General features: G+C 43.1%; 1 protein-coding gene across 1 annotated transcript in view; it reads left to right on the top strand.

Annotated features, from left to right (window-relative positions):
• Positions 1-3,415: 3,415 nt before the first annotated feature.
• cmip (c-Maf inducing protein) overlaps positions 3,416-20,296 on the top strand; it is a 52,742-nt gene continuing 35,861 nt past the window's right edge. The window contains exon 1 of the mRNA XM_071490198.1: positions 3,416-4,384. Coding sequence (XP_071346299.1) covers positions 4,058-4,384 — 327 coding nt within the window. The 5' untranslated portion in view covers positions 3,416-4,057. The remainder of the gene's footprint in view (positions 4,385-20,296) is intronic.

The following is a 20,296-nucleotide window of genomic DNA, read 5'->3' as shown; positions in this document are numbered from 1 at the left end:
TTAACTCCTCGATACAAGATGGCTCCTACATCGGTAAGAGACCAGTCTCTTAGGTATGTCTGAAAACAGCCTCTCGTTGTCAAACTCGGAACATATATCTTTGTGTTTAGTGCCGGTCAAACATCCAGGAGCAGTAACACAAACCAAAACACTTTTTAGAAACTCAACAACTGCTGTTACCAGATTTAGCCAGTTAGCACCTGTTAGCTACAGTAACAACAATTTCATAGTAATTCTGAATAACGTATCTATCTGCTGCTGCAAAGAAACACAACAACCCAGAAACTAACATCTCCTTAAATACATTTAGCCTAACGAGGCTGCACGTGCTCGCCATGGCACCCAGCTGCCTAACTGCACGCAGGGTCGTCAGCTTGAGTTATTACCCAGCATCAAAGTTGACGGCTACAGCTAACGTCAGCTGGTGATTTCAGTGTTATCTCAGCTGCATTTTGATTTTAAAGATTTTTCTCAGAGACGGCTGAAAAAAAAAAAGCAATGACAAATGTGGATACGAGCGAATGAGGTTTGTGCAGCAGTTTACTGTATGTGTTTTCAGCAGTGGAGGGTTGGAAACGGTCACGGTCAGTGGATGCTGACCAGGTTTTAGCGCCCTAGCACGCACGCAATGGGACACAGTCACTTCACTCAGTTGATGAAGCTGATGTCTTTCTACCTCTTATTAACACACTTCCTTAAGGTTACTCTGCTCTCTGATATTTCATCAGAAAGCTTCTGACCTGCCATCTGCTCATGTTTGAAGCAACCGGACACAACACGGACTGACAGAGTTCTTCCATAGTTTGCTTCCAACTCTTTAAACCTTGTGTGTGTGTTCCTTTAAAAAACTTACACTGAGGTCTTTACAGGGCAAAAATGTCTGCAACCAAAAACTCTAAAAACTAAGCGATAAAAGTATTAAATATATTAATATTATTTTCCACTTTCACTGAATTATTTTTTTTATTCAACATCAGTCTTGATCATAACTACCAAATATCATTTCAGGATTATAACCCTTTAATTCTGGTTTGTGTACATAACAGTGCTATTGTCATTTTTCATACACTAAATGCTAACAAACAAATTCCCCGAAAAATACACACTTGGAAAAATGTTTCCTGTTTGAATTGACACAGCCAAAATGATCAAAAACTCAAAAATGAAAAGGACAAAAATGACCCTGAGGATGCACAAGATTTAAATGTCATGTTGTTCTGTTGTCCTGATGTCTTTGAAGCTACATGTACAATAGCAGGTATAATTGGGTTATGTGTATTTCATATGTGAATAAATCATAGCACATCCATGTTTCCCTAAACTGGACTTCTGAGTAAGGATTCAAACATTTTTTGTTATTTATTGTGTGTGTTTCTTGTGGATGTGGCCTGCAGGAACCACAGTCATAGAAACAGGGAAAATAGAGGGAGACTGTTAGAGAAACATGAGGATTGAAACTTTCAGCAAAACATGACCAGGCGGTTTTCCCTTTAATGTGATATGATCAGGATTGATATCCAAAGTGATGCTTCAGAAAAACCACAGAGCCGACACATCATTAGAGAGAGAGAGAGAGAGAGAGAGAACGAGAGAGAGAGAGGACACATAATAAAAGTCCTCACCCCCTGCCACTTTACTTTCACTACTTTTTTTATTTACACTACTACTTTACTTTAAATGCTGACAGGAAGAATAATTGACTGATTGGAAAAGTGCTGAAAATACTGATGAAATCAATCTAATCAGTAACACAATTTTGACAGCCTGCATATATTTTCAGTAAATGGAAACACAAGCATTTCGTGATTCACAAGTGACTGAGTGTTAGTGTAAGGGGGCGGCTCTTTAAGTGGAAGTCATGACAGAGTCCTGTATTGTTCAACATCTGCTCTGAAGCATCCATGACACAGATAATAAATCACTACCGAGGTGTGGCAAGGTGTGCTGCTCTCTGTGCATAACTCACCCTGAGTCCAGTCTTGATCTGTTGGATTTCATCACCATCACTTGTAGGACTGGCAGCCTAAAGGCAGCTAATGGCTCCTAGAGGCTGTAATTTTCATTACTCACTACAGTATGAAAGAAGAAATATGTAGATGTTGCTATGTCAAGTCCTGCTGCTGGGGAACTAACTAACTAAGTTTAACTTAAATGCTGGTACGACAGAATGCACCATAGAATCACTTAATTCAATGGTTCTTCCTCTGGGGAGCATGAATGTATTCAAGTCAAAGGAATCAGTCTATAATGCAATATGTCATGCATGTGTAAATATTGGCTTGAAGTCATAGGATCACCAAAATCAATAGGCATCATTTTTCAAATCCAGCGTCTCCAACATTTGTTCCTCTGACAGTTACTTTCACAAAATGAAAAAGGCTGTGAGCTGCTCATGTTACATTTATCCAAGTATCATACAGAAGACAAGTTGATCTCCAAACCAAACCAGATGAAATTTCATGTAACCAGCTCCTCACTAGGGCTGCTGGCTTGTCCATCTTATTGTCCAGTGATCTCACATTACCCATGATGACAGAGGAGAGATGTGCTCTTCTCCGTCAGTCCCTCTGTCTGGACCCGGCTCTCTTCCCTCATTGCTTCGTTCATCCCCTGCAAACCTCTGTGTGTGTCCTGATTTCAGTTGTTCTGGTCGACATGTCGCCAGATTCAGCACGATCAGCTGGCCCCTGGTGTAAACAATGTGACCCTGGGTAGCTTTGCAGTGGTTGTACAGCTGTCTGCACAGCGAAGAAACAGAGCGACGGATCTCAGCATGCTTAGAGAGGGCACATCTTAAATATGTTAGCAGTAAAAATTAAAAGAAGTATGACGCAAGAAATAAAGTAGAACAGCAACTGCAACTGGCTGCATGCAGATGCTCAAAGTTATAGTGGTAACCTACATAATAACCTAAATAAAATAAAAGTAAAGGTAAACTAAGGCCACCAATCAGTGGTAATTATGGAAAAATAAAAGAAAACTCTTGATGAACAATTTTCCTCCCAGAAATACATTAGTTTTAATATGTTGTCTGATTTAATCATTACAGCTGATGATACCGCAAATAATACGTCATGCAGATGGATATCAGCCCCTAAGGATAATAAACAACACGCTATCTTCCCTCTTGATAAACTCAGCCAGATGTTGATTCATCGCCGCCTTGTTGCCTCTGCTCTCCTTCCCGGGTAGAGGAAGCGGATTCCAGCAAGCTTTATCACTTCCAGTGAAAGCAGAGGAGAAGAGGTGGATTCACTTGAAGTCCCTGCGCAGTCCTCCATGTTTCCGCGCACAGGAGGGGCGGGGGGCGGGGGTTGCAGGAGGAGGAGGGAGAGAGGAGGTGAGCGTGCGCCCTGGGCAGACAGAAGACACACGGCTCATCCGCTCGCCTCCCCATTGACGTCAGTCCGGTATCACATGAACGAGCGGGGACCAATCGGCTCGGCGCTGCCGGAGAGTGCTGGCTCTTGTACACCAAGATAGGGGAAAAGACTGAATAAAAGGAAACCGTGCCAGTGAGCTTGTAATGACCACAAAACCCCACGGAGGAGCCTAGAGCCGCCGCCATTGGATATCTGGGCCCTTTCCTCTTCATCCCCTGCCTTCCTCGCTGTGGATTATTGTGTTTGGCACCGGGGCGGACGGAATGGATAAGGCCATGGCCCTAACATATTGAATAGCTCGCTGGTGGTGGAGGGGAGGCGAGACGCGCACCGTGGAGACAGTTCATGGGGCATTGTGCGGGTAGGAAAATGGTGGATTATTTGCACTGTATCATAAAAACCTTACCCCGCCTGGATATCCTGCCATAAGACACTGTTCGGTGGCTTTCCTGCGCCTGTCTCGGCCTTGTCTACAGTGACTGAGGTCGTGTTATAGCGGCTGGTAGGTAGGTCCCCCCCCCCCCCTCGGCTCGATCCGAACGACCTTATACATTTCTATTCTCTACATAGCCTACATGTAGGATTCTCGCATCGCTGCGACGCGCTCACCCCCCCTCCCCGCCCCCTCTCTGATACTAACATTTGGAAACAATAAACTGTTGGATTACTGGACTATGGATTTCAGCAGCGGCAGCGGCGGCGGCGGAGGAAACGAGCTGCACAACAACCAGTTTTATCAGTGCGAGGAGAACAAGCCTCTGCTGGGGGAGATGTCGGAGGGCAATAATAACACCAAGCTGGGCGCAGGGCCGTGCAAGAGGTCCCTGCACCACTGCAGCAGCAGCGGGATGCGGTACAAGCTGCTCCACGAAGGGGACATCCAGGTGTGCGTGGTAAAGCACCCCCGCACCTTCCTCAGCAAGATCCTCACCTCCAAGTTCCTGCGGAGGTGGGAGCCGCACCACCTCACCCTCACAGACAGCAGCCTGACCTCGGCCACCGTGAGTTGCTTTCTAGCCTCTTGTCTGTGTGTGTGTGTGTGTGTGTGTGTGTGTGTGTGTGTGTGAGAGAGAGAGAGAGAGAGAGAGAGAGAGAGAGAGAGAGAGAGACTATATAATGCTGCGTTTCACATTCCACAGGCAGCTTTGGTGTTTGTCGTTTCTTGTCTGGACGCAGCAGACGCGCACTGAGATTACGCACAGTCTGTTGTTGACGCAGTTTACGAAGCACTCCGCTGATAATATCGGCAACATTGTTGCTGTGGCCTTCAACCTCCCACCCCCACATCCCCCCACACACACCCCCTCCTTTCCATCACTTCCCTCTCCAACACATCCTACCTGTGACCTGTAGCCTTCCTCTCTCACTGGGTTGCAGAGGACGCACAAGGTCCTTGAAGAGGAGGTCCCTGAGAAGTGTGCGTGTGTGTGTGTGTGGTGGGGGGGGGGGGGGGGGGGGGGGGGGGCTATATGTGTCTCTAAATTATGAACCACAAAGAATCCATCAGCAGGAGGTCTGACCCTCTGCAGCAGCCTGCAGCTTCCTGGTGTTTATGTGCTGCTTTCTGTCTGTCAAAGGGAAGGTGTGCAGAATGGAAAGAAGGTATGCTCCGATCATCTACCGTCTTCAGTGATATTGGTATTATCACTGTTCTAATAATCTCGAGGTCAGTTTAGCTTTGGTGGTGTGAACACATAGAGCCTGTTTCCTCTGTTGGTGATGTGGCGGCCGAGGGCCTGTCGATCAGCTGCTGTGCCTTCTCAAAATATCAGTCTGGTGCCAGCAGGCCTGTATGTCATCATAAACATTATGCATGGATATTCTAACTGGCTGTAGAGCGATAGAGGAACAACGGCAATACTTAAAAGTATATATTTCAGGAAATCAAGCATAATTTTTTTCTCTTTGATATACAATGTCTCAATGATTATTTTCTACACTATAACTTTATACGTGCACCAGCCTGGACAGAGACACTGTGTAATTATTAACCACAACAGGATACATGTCTGTGATTGTTATTGTTAGTTTTTCAGCAGAATAATGCCAAAATAAAAAAAGCTTTTATTTCTCCTTGTGTTATCATCAACACTTCTGACATTTCCCACAAAGCCATGGCCCATTGTTTTATCAACACACCTTGTTAGAGGGTTTTTGGATGTCTGCCTATCACACCCACACTTGTGCTGAATTGCTTACTGCAGTGTGCAAAGTCTTGGAGACTGTTTTTATTGCAGATATGAAGATATAGTGAAGGGTAAACTCACCTGAACTCAGTTTACCTGTTTGTTTACATCAGGTTTATGCCTTTTAACCCAGTATAAACCTCAGTAATGTCAAGTGAATTCATTAACCATACACATGGCTTCATGCTTGTGTACATTGGGTTGTTGTTGTGGGTGTAACACGATGTAATTCAGTGTGACGCACTGAAAGGAAATTTATTATGAATCAATGACAATATGAAACTTGCTTGGGTAGATAACACTCGATTATGAAGCATTATGTCACAGTTTGCTTACTTATGATGAGCAGATAACACCTAGAGATGTTCCAACACAATTTTTTCCTTCCTGGTACTGATTCTGATACCAAGAACCGATCCCATACCACGGAGCAGTAGTAGTTCACTGGCTCTGGTGCTTCAGTCACCATTCACCTGCTCATAATAAAACTGCCTGGTGGCCGATTCCTCGCCTGTAGTTCCTGTTTGTTAACACACATTACAGGCTCAGGTTTTACTGCCAGCTTTTGGTGCCCCCCCCCCCCCCCCAGATCAATTGTATGTTGTCTGAGCAGTTCATTAAAGCTCACTGCCACACTATACAACCCACTGATTAGCTTTATTAATAATGGGATACTATTTTAAACTAATAAATAGGCTTTAGCATGAATAGTGTTGAGTGATGACTTCACATGGGTATAGAGCAAACTTTTTTTGTAGAATCCAACAAGCCAACTAAAAGCAAGAGGGTACAATAAGTAGCCTTTGTATCATTGTGACAGAGGGAGCTTTACATTTCACTACTCCCATACATTACACTTTCCCTGTGTTTTATCTGAAGTGTTGATCTCCATCAGAAGATATATTTGTGGTTTTAAGAACCAAAAACCATCTCAGTGTAGTTTTACATCTCCTCTCTCAGGCTTCTCTCTGGAGCTCTAGTAACAACAGGTCAGTCAGCCAATCAGAAGAGAGGCTCAGAGCCTCTCTTCTGATTGGCTGAGAAATCACATAAAAATACAGCAGATTTCAGGTAAACACTCAGAAAAACCAAATCTTGCAAAGCTAGATGTGGGCCCAGGTGGGCGGGGCTTGGGGCTTGACTGAGAGCAGTGACTGCTTTGTTGTGACATCACAAAGTTCCAGAAGTCCTGACGGCTGGTTTTAAGGCTCAGTGTCTGAATACAGGCTGTGTGCATTTCTCTGTGGACTGAGGCTTTGATACTTTCACAGTATTAATATAGAACCTAGACCTGCTTTATAATCACAAACACATGGACATCTACCTTTATACTATATGAGACCCTCAATACACAAGCTTTATTCATTTCTATTGCCTCATTATCAGAAACATTAGCATCTTTAACTGTCAAAGAAGATAATTTCAATCATGTCTCCTGGTTCTCCTCCTGAAGGAGCAATCAGACAGGAACATTTGGACTGGCTTTGTCATATGGATTTGGACCAATGACAACAGTCTGATGTCAGACCAAGTCGTAACCATAGAGTTAAAGTGTTGCATTTTACATCACCTGTCCTGTTTGCACTTTCATAAACAATATGAAACCTATGTGAGCTGCTGATCCTTATGTTTTTCATCTTCTGTGTTTTACATGTGTTTCAACCCAAGTTTGACTCTTGTTTGAGTCATAATAGGAGCCACACTATTTGGACAGGTAGTGCAGCATGTGTGGGTCTATTAATGTCCAGTAAAGTAACTGTTTGTTGTTTGGGTTTTTTGTGTTTTTTTTGTGTTTCTCTGATCACGTTTCCTAGATGTGGTTTTAATGGTGTGTTGTGAGCTCTGCTAAGCACCTGTGATTCTCTATTGATTGTGGTTTTAGTAAGAAACCGGCTCAGCCTTCTTTGTCCAGCCCTCAGCGACAACCAGGAAACTATCTCTGTGGGAGCAGAAATTAGGAAAAACTTATTCCTACATCTCTTCATGGAAGGTGTCTTTCATTCTTGGCCTCTAACACTCACTGCTTAGGCCTTTTAGAGCTGACACTTCCCAGGGATCCGGGAATTTATTTGGTTTAAACGTATTTTTTACGCAAACTACCTCATCTATTGACTTCAAACTTACAATGGCTGCTAGACATCAAGTATATTACAGTAAATAATGTTAAAGTTTTCATGGACCGGATGTAGGTTGAATCATTTTTGTGTCGCATCAGAAGAAAAAGTAACACCTATACAAAGTAATGCAATTCAGCACATCAGCTCTGCCTCAAGCTTAAGCTTTGTGATGTTCAGTTGTTGTTGATCCTGTAAGAGAGGTGTTAATTCAGCCGGGATATATGTTCACATCAAGTGTTGTCGCTGTCTGACACCGACCTTACCTCAACTATATTTTGTCATAGCCAGAATCTGTCCTTCAACTGAACCACACAGGTGTTGCCATGCACAGATAGTGTAGAAAGAAGGATTTTTATAAATGTTGGCATAACACACAAAAAAACAAGTATTTGTCCAGTGTTGACATTTTTTTCTGGTAGTTCAGGTGTGCTTGAGTATGAAAGTTCTTTTTTTGGCCTAAATATCTGACTGTCAGTGGAGAGAGAGACGGGAAGGAGACAGAGGGGGCGACATGCAGCAAAGGGGCTGGGCTGGATTTGAACCCGGGCCGCTGCTGCAGAGTCTCACCCTTGGTGTACAGTATGTAATGTGTGTAACCAGGTGTGCTGCTGAGAGTTCATTCATGACCATGAAAACAGCACTTTGACCAAAAAAAATCTCAGCTTTTTTCAGTTAATTTTGTGCTTCAGCGTTCCACAACAATGACCTTGAATTAAGGGTTTTCGTCTAACTACTGCGAGAAGCCTCCAAGACATTCTGTAAACTGAACATTTGTTGCTATAGCCCCTCTCAAGCAGAGCCTTTCCAAGGGTCTCTCATGCTTATTGTAGGTGCTTCATTATTCTCGCCACAGAGAGCCTGATGCAGCAGCCACAGACTCCCCGGGACCAGCTGACATCTCGTAAATTACCCTGTAAAAACCCTCAGAGACCAGTGGAAATGTTGTTCTAAAAGGTAACAATGTACCTCAGTTCTACGAAGCCATCAGTTGAATGCCTTCAGCACATTTTGTTTACATACTAGAAAATATGAAAATGGCGTAATTTATCACAAGATTGTCCTTTAGTGAACCTTGTCTGCTCTGAATTTATGGCAGGAAGCTGAATCTGTGCAGGCCCAGTGGTAGAAAATCATGCTCGAGTGTGTGAACGGTGACACCCAGTATCCAGCCATCGTGTGTCCACAAGTAGACTCATCAACAATATCACACTTTCTTCACTCTGCAAAGGCTGAAATATGAGGAAGAGGGTTTTTATTCAGGGTGAAGCATGAATGTGCATTTCCTGAGTGGAGTTGTTGTGCTCGGTGTCGAGCGGAGCGGTTTTGTGGGCAGAGGAACAATGCTGACCCATTTGCTCTGCTCTCTCGCAGAGAGACTAACTTCCAACAAGGAGGCAAAGAGCGTTGACTCTGCGTCTCCAACATCCCCACGCACAGCGAATAACTGAGATGACTGTGAGAAGAGAGCTTTGTGAAAGCGAGCGCGGCTGCCAAGAGGGTTTCATTTGTTTCAGTGACAGAAATCACATGAATCCCATTTGAGTTAAAGCTGTGTTCTTAATGATGTTCTTAAATGATTTTGACTTGGATTGAAAGTTGGACAGAAAATGACATTTTTACTCATTTGGGGAGGAATTATTATGTGAATATTTGCTGCTTCATGCTCCATAAACGAGTGTGTTTTCTTAATGTACATGTAAGGACAGTGTGTGTGTGTGTGTGTGTGTGTGTGTGTGTGTGTGTGTGTGTGTGTGTGTGTGTTTGAGAGAGAGAGTGCTCACTGGGCAGAAGGGGGGAGTTGTGACTCACTTTTCTTCCTCTGACAGACCTGCCTGCCACAACTGTATTCAGAAACCTAACCTACATCACATTTGCGTAAGAAGGGCTCTAGTGCAAGCAAGCACTTCCTGTGTTGTGCCTCACTCACAAAAGGCCTTAGATGAAAGGAATCTGGTTGCGCCGCCAGCACGAGGGGCTCATTATAGGTGGAAAGGGGAGAGATGGGAGCCTTTTAGAAATCAGTCGGGGGGGGGGGCCCTCAGTGTGTTCTGGTCACGTCTGGGGTCTGAAGAGTCTAATGATCACGCAGGAAGCAGGGGTGGGCCCTGTTTCCGAGCCACATCACCGCTTTATTGTAATGATGGCACCTTTCTGGCTGGACCGCAGCAGTGAGGCCAGCCTCAGAAACATGACTGTCACTGACTGACTGATCAAGTCGAGTCGAGTGTTGGCGTTTCCCAGCTGGCTGTTGCTCTTTCAAAATGAAGAGCAAACTTAGCGTCTTTGTCGCTAAATTTACTGACTGACTTTACTGAAGCACATAGCAACAAACGTCGCAACTTGTTGGACAAACCTTACAAGCTACTCTGTGTAGAAGACGGTCACCAGTCAGGCCCTTCGAAGTGACTGCCAGCTAACGCGTATCTTAACGGGCAGCGGTTCAGTCACAACTTCGAGCTTGTTCCGTTGTCTGACAACAGAAACGGAAACACTGGTGAACGGGAACAGCTTTATTGTGAACATATGTGAGCACAGAGGGGAGGAGAGAGGCAAACAAACACCGTGAGCACAACACAATGACGTAATTACTGTGCTAATTAGTGTATCACATCGTCTAGCAACAGTTAGCATCTCTCTGAGCAGCTTTAGCCACTTTCCATTGAAAGTAGTTGTTTTACCGCTGTTTCACAACAGCTTTCAACCTGAGTTTGGTACATTGACCCCACACGGTGTCGACACACGAGGGTTTGACCTCCTGTGTAGTTCAGGTTCCTGTGATCCTCCGAGTTAGTTTTGCTTTCACTGAAGATCTTTTGGGGGTTTTTAATTATCAAAGAATGATCAAACCTTCAAAAGGTGAATCACATCTCACATTTTATTTGGCAGTAAAATGATCTGCAGCAGTTGGTCGGTTGGTCTGATATGTATATTGAATACTTACCTTGCAAGCTGCCCTCAACTACTGTCAGTAAACTCTTTGGCTTCAGAGGTCATAAATTTGACATGTCGTTCACTGAGGTGTGTGTGTGTGTTTGAGTGGATTATAGGAAAGCACTGTTTTTTTCTCAAAATATGCCCAGTGTCTTGACCTGGAGGAGGTGAAAGTTTCAACTTTACAGCACAGGAACAACAACAACCGCAGTTTCTGTGCGAAATGGCAGAAAGTTGTCTTCACTGCAGAAAGGAGCTTTGAACAGAGTGGAGATAAAACTGGTCACGGTGGTCTCCGGCTTCAGCATCACTTCCTGCAAAGCTGCAGGCTCGACTCTGTACACACGTTAAACACCAGCAGAAAATGAATTACTTAATTGTGTGTCAGTATGCGAATTAAGGTGAGACCGTGTAACGTTCGCTGAACAGTGATATTTACAGAGAAATTATAACAACATAATGTAACAGTAAAGCAGGCAGACCACACAAGCTACAGGTCTGAATTTGTGTGGTGTTACAGCTCTGCTATCACAACTCCCCTGCTTCTATTTAAAAAAAAAAAAAGTATAGAAAGTATATACAACTCAGCTTCCTGATGTGGTTGGATAGTGCGTCATACGACCTTGTTCTCTTTTCAGTAGTCTTCAGCCCAAACTGTGTGGCCCTAATCCTAATCTTAGTCATCTCTAAACCAGGCCTGAGCAGAGCAGTTTGATGGTTATGGGCTTCACAAAGACAGGAAACTGTTCAAGGCACAAAAGTACATAGAAATGAAAAAATGTAAAAAAAACCCCAAAAAAAACCTTTATTTTGAAGCACAGGTGCAAACTTTTTTGAAAACTTTAGATAACTAGAGCATACTGTGTGGACAGAGATGGTGAAGAGGACTTGTGTGAGAGAAAGCTCCTCAAACAATGAGGAGAGTGTGTGCTGTCGCTGAGGCAGAACCAGAGGATGTGAATGAAGTATACAGAGTGCACTTCCAGCTGATCACACAGCACACAGCACACTGCTCGTCAAAGCAGAAGCACCACAAGATAACTGGGCTGCTAGAGCTTGTTGGTGGTATTGTTTTAATGCAAATAAAGGGAAGAGAAACAAGATGCAGCTACCACACACACACACACACACACACACACACATACTTGTACTTCTATCTTTGTGAGGACTCTCATTGACATAATGCATTCCCTAGCCCCTTACCCTAACCTTAACCATCCCAACTGAGTGCCTAACCCTAACCCTAACATTAACCTTAACCTAAACCTGATTCTAATATTAACTCTAAAACCAAGTCTTAACCCTCAACATGTGATTTGAAGGTGTCTCAAAAAGTGAGGACCGGCCAAAATGTCCTCACTCTGTGAGTAAAATACTTTTTTTGGTCCTTACTATGTAGCAAGTACAAGTACACACACACACACACACACACACACACACACACACACACACACACACACCACTCTTCTATAGCTGGACACCATGAAACTTCATCTCTTGTGCATGGAAACTTGGACTTCACACCTCAGTTACGATTTCCATCTCCCACAATCTTCTTTGCATTTTAAGTTTCACTGATGTCACTCTGCAGCACCTTGCCTACTAGTTTGCATGAGTTAGTGATTTATGCACAGCTGTTTCATGGTAGAAAGATAACACACTGCCATAAATAAAATGTTTGTGTTATATTGGCACCTCCTCTTTGCATCTTATATATCGCATGCTCTCAGGTACCGTATGTTTGCTAATGTTACTAAACATTTGCGATGGCTGCCTCTAAATCCCACTAATCCACATTTTATATCTTATCTGTTTCATCCATGCGAGTGAAAACATTGAGAAGTTGTCATTATACAGGAAGTTCTGTGCTGGAACTATTTCTTGGGCTCAAAAGGGAAGCCACGGCGACCAGCCAAGAAATGGTCTGGAGCGTAACTTCCTGTAAAACATGAGCATCTCCCTCCAAACAAACTGAAGACCACACAACTGAACCACAGTTGTGATTTCTCTATAGTACATCTGGCCATTATGACACATTTTGTACACATATACAGGCTATGTTATTATTCACAACGAACAAAGCAGTAACGCAGTCATTTCATCAAACAGCCAGTGGCAATAAATACAAATCAAATATAATAAACTCACCTGTATATCAGTGGATATCTGCACTATAACCATCAGCGCTATGCTGAGTGTCATCATCATAGTCACTGTGATGTTCTGCAATTTGCTCCAAAAGCTCCTTAAGTTCACGTTTTTTTTCTCCACTACTGTGTAAACCAGTCTGGAAGGAAATCACCGGCCTCGCGTGGGAGTTGTCTCTGACGTTTTTCATCAGGCAGCTGCGTTCGCTTTGGATCTCTGGAAGAGAGCGCAGCCAGGCCAGCGAGGTGTGGGAAAAAAATGAAATGTTCTCTTGTCTTCGCTGCTTCTTGGTGCAGCATCAAGTTCAGCAGTGAATGAAGAGATCTTCTCCTTGACTCTCGCCATCGCAGCTGCTCTGTCATGACACTGAATGACAGCCTCCTCCAGACAGCCGCAGTCCTCCAGAAACGGAAAGATCAGGGCTGCAATGTCTTCTGCCCTGCACAACACCACAGTCTAAACACAGCAGGGCGCAGTCAGGAGAGGTTCTATCAGCAGATTCATCGACCATAACAGCATCAAGTGGTGCTTTCCTGGCTTCATCTTTAGTTTCTTCTACTTCACTCTGTATTTCAGCAGCCGGGCCTTGTTGTTTGACAGGTGGTAATACAAGTCTTTGTCATTCTCAGACAAAAAATGAAGGAAGCTCCAGCTAATGGCCTCAATAATTTGACCCCTTTCCCTCATCATGGCCCCTGAAGGGGAGGTCCTGTTTTCCCAGGAAGACGACGCATGTGGTCAGACTCTTCAGTATCTCCCTGTTTCTCCTCAGATGTCTGGCGGTGCCTTGTAGCTACAGTCAGATTTGTAAAACCTATGGAGCTCCCTGTCCCCATCTCTGTAGAGAAAAGCAAACAGTCCCAGCAATACAATTCTGCCTTTTCCTTGCTCTGTCACTCTGCACCATCCTGACCTCCTCCGCTGATGGTCTACAGGAAAATAGTGAGGCAAATAAATCCTTAACAACAACCACAGGTGGGCCTACTTCAGCCATATCCACTAGCAAAGAGAAGTGGCTATCAAACACAGCTAGCTAATTACAACACACTGTATTAACATGGTTACTCCACTGAAATGGCAGACACACTGGATGTCTCTTAACACCTGATTGGCTGCTTAGTTTATCAATCTTAATTCTTGCCACAAAAAACTCTGGCTGAATTTGGCTTAATTTGTCCTTATTGACTCCTGTTGACAGAGTTTTAAAAACCGGACTGAGAAGTTTTCTAAATAAAAGAGAATATTGCGGGGAAAAAAACAACCTCACACAGGTATTTACTTCTTCGTGGAAAAATATAAAGTTTCCTGGCTCTAGCTTAATATTCAACAGACAAACATGAAATATGTTTAGATCTTCTCATCTTAACAAGATTGATTAATAAAGTTTTTAATATATATTTAAAACCTGTCATGAATTAGATCAGCCAGGGAGCTAAATCTGTATATTTCTTTTTCCTTGCTGATGTAACAGTTTACAAGTGACATGAGTAAATACAGAAGAAGAAAGAAGTTGAAATAAGAAACTAAATTCAAATTAGGGCAAAACAAAGTGCAGAATAAACTTGTTTTAATGTATTAAAATGGTTGTTTTTCACCCTCAGCTGTAGCTGTAGCTGTGGATTCTGCATGAGAACCAACGTCAGATAAAGTTGATGACAAGAAGTCCTTTAAAGTCCAGAGAAACTATTTTCCATTACAAGCTGTTTTATTTCTTACTGTTGTTTTGGACCACAAGCACTGGAAACAAGTATTTGACATTCAGGCAAGGGTCAGAGGTCAAGCTATGTTTTTAGCTTCTTCGTGCTTCCACAGATCATCTTATGAATCCAGAGAGCTGTATGTCAGTGTCGAGAAGATTTAAAAAAGAAAATGAAAGAGAGAAAGCAGGGTGAAGGAAGGGCGGGGGTGAGGATATGAAAGACAGGGGGGCGGTTAAAGCCTGTGGCGTCATGTGGGAACCAGAACTAGATTATGTGAACCCTCAGTTTATGATACGTGACACATAAAAACTGAATACGTGAAACTAGCACTCGTCTCTGCTCATTGGCTGCCTTTTAAAACAGTCTGTCATTACCTTTGGTGGAGGCTTCAAAACTCATCATTGGCACTGACTTCAGACGACCCTGTTTACATACTGGACCAATCACCACACTTATTACCAGTTGCCAGTTGTTTCAGTTTGGAAATTTGAAAACATGTTTGATCAATCAGGTTTTGGTGTCTGATGGAAACTGATTGAAACTGTCAGTGATGAGCAGCCACCCTCTAAATGTCAGACAGGCCAAGTCGGGTGTTGTTTTTTCCAAGCCACACTATTAAACTGACATTAACCTGTACTTTATGCAACAAGGGCGTTTATCTGTTCAGCATTTGTTATTGTAAAGGAGGAACACAGATGTGAGTGTCCCAGTTAAACGGTTCAAATGCAAACGTACCATTATGAGAATGAAATGACGTGCACAAGCAGACCAATGCACAACAGTTTTAGAGTTACTCCTCAGTTTCTCTGCAATTTAACTTTGTGGTCTGACAAGTTCGTTTTTCCATCTGAGAGTTGTAGTTGTTTTTAACCAGTCTGGCTGACTGTTTTTGTACAACTAAAATATGGAAAGACAGGCTTGTCAGGGTACTTCCAGATTAAACTTTATTTTTTTCTCTTTAGCACCTTGGTTTGTCAACAAGTGGTGAGTGAGCAGGGCCTTCTAAGGCTCCTCTGAGAAACGCTTCATGTGCATTGTTACATTGGAAATGAAGTGGGTGGCTCACCAATCAACCAACCAACCAACCAGCAACCAACCCACCAACCAACCAACTCACCAACCAGCAGCCAACCCACCAACCAACCAAGTCACCAACCAACTAACTCACTACCAACCAATAAACTAACCAACCAAACAACTAAGTCACCAACTCACCAAACAACTAACTCACCAACCAACTAACTTGCTACCAACCAATAAAACAACCAATAAACTAACCAACCAACCAACCAACCAACCTACTCACCAACCAAATCACCACCCAACCAACCAATCAACCAACCAACAAACTAACCAACCAACCAGCTCACCACCCAACCATTAAAAGTAGCCAACCAACTCACCAACCAACCAACTCTTTAACCAGCCAACTAACCAACTTACTAACCAACCAGCTCACCAGCCAACTAATCAACCAACCAACAAACTAACCAACCAATCAGCCTACTAACAACAAGCCATTATGTTTTTTTAGGTTCAAACAGAATCAAATAATCAGCTTTGACTGGACGTCAGATCACTTTGATTTCAGCTGAAGGGCCCAGTGGTTGATTCTGACTGGATTTAAGGGTTCTGCCTGGTTTGGACTTTTACCACAGTCTCATAGTCTCTCATATTCTGGTGGCAGTGTTGTTGTTAGCAGTGCAGATGCAGACTCACTGTGTGTCTGTGAGATATTAAAGCACTCTGGGACTGTAGGTGTATACTGAGGACCAGAGCTGAGACAGTTCACTCTCCCAGTCTTACTCTTGTGAGACATTTTCATTTCACAGAACAGAAAAACCTTTTAGACGTCATCACTCCACTGATTCACTGTCTGACGTGACCATGTGTTTGTGCATGTCTGCCATGCTGTTTCACAATGTGAAAGTGAGACCATGAGAGTTGACTTGCTACCACAGGGAATACCCCCGGCCCCCAGCAGTACGATTCATAGGCCAGTTTTCCACTCTAACCTCCCTTGATTATCAGAACTGCACCTGTGAGGTTCCTCACAGTCTGATTTATGGTTTTGTTTGGGTTAATGTTACATTTGAACTGAAGTGTGGAGCTACTTACAATTTTCCAGCTGTTACACCCCCCCTCCACCACCCAGTGTCTGACTGGTGGACTGAGCAGCCAGCAGCTGATCTTACTCCTTATTCCTCCTTCTACACGTCTCAATATTGCGTTTTGTTGACACTGGTCTACTTTTTGTTGTTGTCGATGTGGTTTTTGCTCATTGTTGCGATTGTTGTTGTCGCAGTTGCTGTTTGGTGGTTTTAGTTGTGGCTGTTTCTGTTTTTCACAAGTGCCATTTTTGGGCTGTTTGTTTATTGTGATTGTTGTTGCCACTTTATTGTTATGGTTATGGTTGTTCCAGCACACGCTGATGTCAGTCTGTGTGGTTGTATTCACTCCCTTATCCACATTCCAAGAATTCAGTTTTTTCAATCAACAGCCTGTAATAGTTAACTTATCAGGACATGTATTGATCACACTCCACTTCCTGTTAATGAGGTTAATAACATGGGTGTAGATTTGGGTATGGACAGTCGGGACATGTCCCTACCAAACCCATCTCAAACAATCCTCCATTTGGTTATTATGATAAGGACTGACAGACTGGGATATGAGGGATGATCTTTAAACCAGTGGCGGCTGGTGACTTAGAAAACCCAAGCATCATGTGATTTTACAGTTGGCTACTTATCTCTCCTTTTGTTAAATGAAAAATAAAGCAGAAAAACACTTACAATATCTCTTAAATACTATCACTGTATATCACAATGAACCTGGTCACTGGAAGCCTGTCAATCCAGGGAGCGGTTACGCAGCACCCAGGATATGTTCCAGTGGGAATTTTACACAACATTTAAAAAAGGAAAATAAAAATCTGGAGTTATTAAAAACAAAGCCAAAATGAAGTGGAGGGAGCGACTGCTCACTTTATATGTTGGGAGATTATCTTCATAGCTGCTGTGAGGCCTGTTGTTGCATCCAGTCCATCAACAGCAAAGAGGAGGAAGGGCTTCTTTGGATCTTGCACGGCTCACTTGACTCACTGAACATCCTCCACTCTGTGCAGCTCATGCAGCCATGCTGTCGCTCATGCCGGGATCCAGTCCCAGGTGAGCGGAGCGCAGCAGCACGTCAGGCCGCTGCGCCCTACCGTAGCACATCAGCAAACACATGTTTATTTCAGGTAAACTGTCTGCAGAGTCGGGCTCTATATGTGTGTGAACATGTGTGCATATGAATGAGGAAAGAGAGATGGAGAACACGTGAGCATATCATTTTGGCCGTCTGACAAAAATGGTCTTAACCAAACATAAAACCAAACCGACGCCCTTGGATAATAAAAAAGAAGAAGAGATATTTTAATCTTTGCCTTTAAAACCTGTTGCTGGACACATTGTATTTATGGCATTTCACTACAGCGTTGATAGTCTCATATTCTGTTTGCTTGTATCTCTATGCTGTACTGAGCAGGAGTGTAGAGAATAATGATTTTAATCATCAGTGGTCCATCATTCATTTTAATCAAATAAATGTATGTACTTGATCCAATAGTCATTTAGTCTTCAAAAGTCATGACAAATTGTCCATCACAAGACATGATGTATTTTTGTCCTAAGGCCTGCAGGTGTTGATATTGCAGGTTTTTGGTATTTTGTTCCATAAAAATTCAATAAGAACTGAAATGATACAGGTTTTAAAGGTACACTGTGGAGTTTTTCTTGTTGTTGTTTCATATCAATTAGACCAACAGCAATTTAATAAATGTGTTAGATGGATTTGCTTCCTTGTGAAACATTTGTTGTAAATATTTTTTAATTCAGGTTTGCTAGCTTGTGGTCTTCCATTCCTCTAGCTTTGTTGGTGCATTGCTTCTTTGCACATTATCGCCACCAACTGTTGATCAGTAGAACAGCATGAAACCGTCGGCTGGGAGCGTCGCATAACGTCCGAAATACAGATAAAACAAGGGCCCACTCTTAAAAGCATTGCTCCATAGCACTGCCGGTCCAAAGAGTCCCCTTTGAGGTGCACCCTGCCTCTTTACCTGTCTTATAGTTTACATGGTCAATTTTGCTAAATAAATTATTTGTAACCAAAACTAATGAGGCCCCACTGTTGGGTGGATCTGTCCACGGAAATGAGACAGAACATCAGAGAATTGCAAATTATCACATTTTAGAACCAGAAACCACCAAATTCTACTTCAAAAGTTGCTTCAGAAATTGTGGAACAGCCGATGAATCGTAACCAGCTAATCTTCTTGTAGCACTGTGCTAGTTTTGCATAGGGCTATGTTACTGCGTTGTTTTTCTTGTCATGTGACAGGTTTAGAATGGACTCTCCCACAGGGATTATCTTGTTCCTCCAGTCATGCAGCGTTACTTCTTGATGACAGACTTGGCTGTAATTTGTATCATTCATTTCTTAATTTGAGTGAGTCAAGAGGTAAGCACTTAAATTTATTCGGCTTGAAAGGTTTCTTGGAGCTGGGTTCTCACAGAAAGCACACAGCTAACTCGACAGGTCTGTGCTCTCTGTCCTCTGCTCTGTGAAGGCCTGCAGGCCAGCGCTGTGCTCTCGTCCTACAAGTTTACCAGAAGCAATTTGGTTGCTCCGAAGCAATTGGAGAAGTAGAGCGGCTTATCATTCAGGGAAGTGACTCTTTGTGTCTGACAACGTCACACACGAGTTCCACACTGTGACTAAGTCCCCCGAGCAGAGCAGACGATCTGTTTATGTTATTGTGTGATCAATCTTGTTGGTTACAGTGAGGGTCAGTGAACAAACAGGGCGATCACATCACCCCGGTCACCCGTCAAATCTGGGTCATGTGTTTTTGTTTGGGAGCCACTGTCGTGTGATTATTGGTAAATATGAAACCGGGAAAACAGGATGTGGAATGATAATGTTTGCTTGATGACAGGAAGAGGAAGAATTGTGCACTCAAATTCCCTCTTATCAACTCACTATCTGTCTTCTACAGGAGGTCTGTGGTTGCATCAAACAACCAGTGACAACTGGTTGTTTGATGTTCAGTGTCCACAGTGTCTCGGTCCTGGTTTGGTTTCATCGGCTTTATTACATGTTGCTGTTTAGAACACAGGGGCTTATGCATGTGTTGTGTTTTGTGACTCTGTCGCTTTTCACTGTTCTTTTTTTTTGTTTGTTTGTTTTTTTTTTTTTTACAATATAACTCTTTTTTTTATTGCAATAATAAACAGCAAAGATGGAACAACATAAACATGAGAGGAAAGGAAGAGGAAGAGAGGAGAACGTGAGGAGAAAAGGAAGGAGCAAGCTGGGAAGCAAAAGAAAAGGTGGAAGAAAAAGGTGAAATGAAATGAAGGGGGAAAAGTGAGATAATAGAAGTAAAAGAAGATGAGGAAACAAGGAAGGAAGGAGGAGTTGTGGGAGGAGGACAAGAAAGATGAAAGGAAAGGAAGGACTAGACGTGGATGGAAGTATGGATGAAGGGGAAAGAAAGGAGTGTGGGAATAAAAGGAGATGAGTAAAGGAAGGAAGGGAAGGAGAGGACAAGAGAAGGAAACAGATTAGTAAAAGAAGAAGATGAAAGGATAAAGGAAGTATGGAAAAGCATGAGCAAGAAAAGGTAAAAGAAGATGTTAAAACAGGGCAGAAGAGAAGACCTAAAGTAGGGTGTGAAGGAAGGGAGGGAGAGGGAGGAGAGACAGAAGGGATTAAACAGAGGAGTAAAAGGTAAGAGTGTAAGACAGAGTTAAGAGAGAAGGAGAGGATGGAGCAGGCAAGCA

This window comes from Trachinotus anak, unplaced genomic scaffold (genome assembly GCF_046630095.1).
Source record: "Trachinotus anak isolate AG129_WGS33_773 ecotype Australia unplaced genomic scaffold, CSIRO_AGI_Tana_v1 ptg000002l, whole genome shotgun sequence".
In the NCBI taxonomy this organism is placed as follows: Eukaryota; Metazoa; Chordata; class Actinopteri; order Carangiformes; family Carangidae; genus Trachinotus; species Trachinotus anak.
Note: the sequence above shows the minus strand (reverse complement) of the source record. Positions and strands in the feature narration are given on the sequence as shown.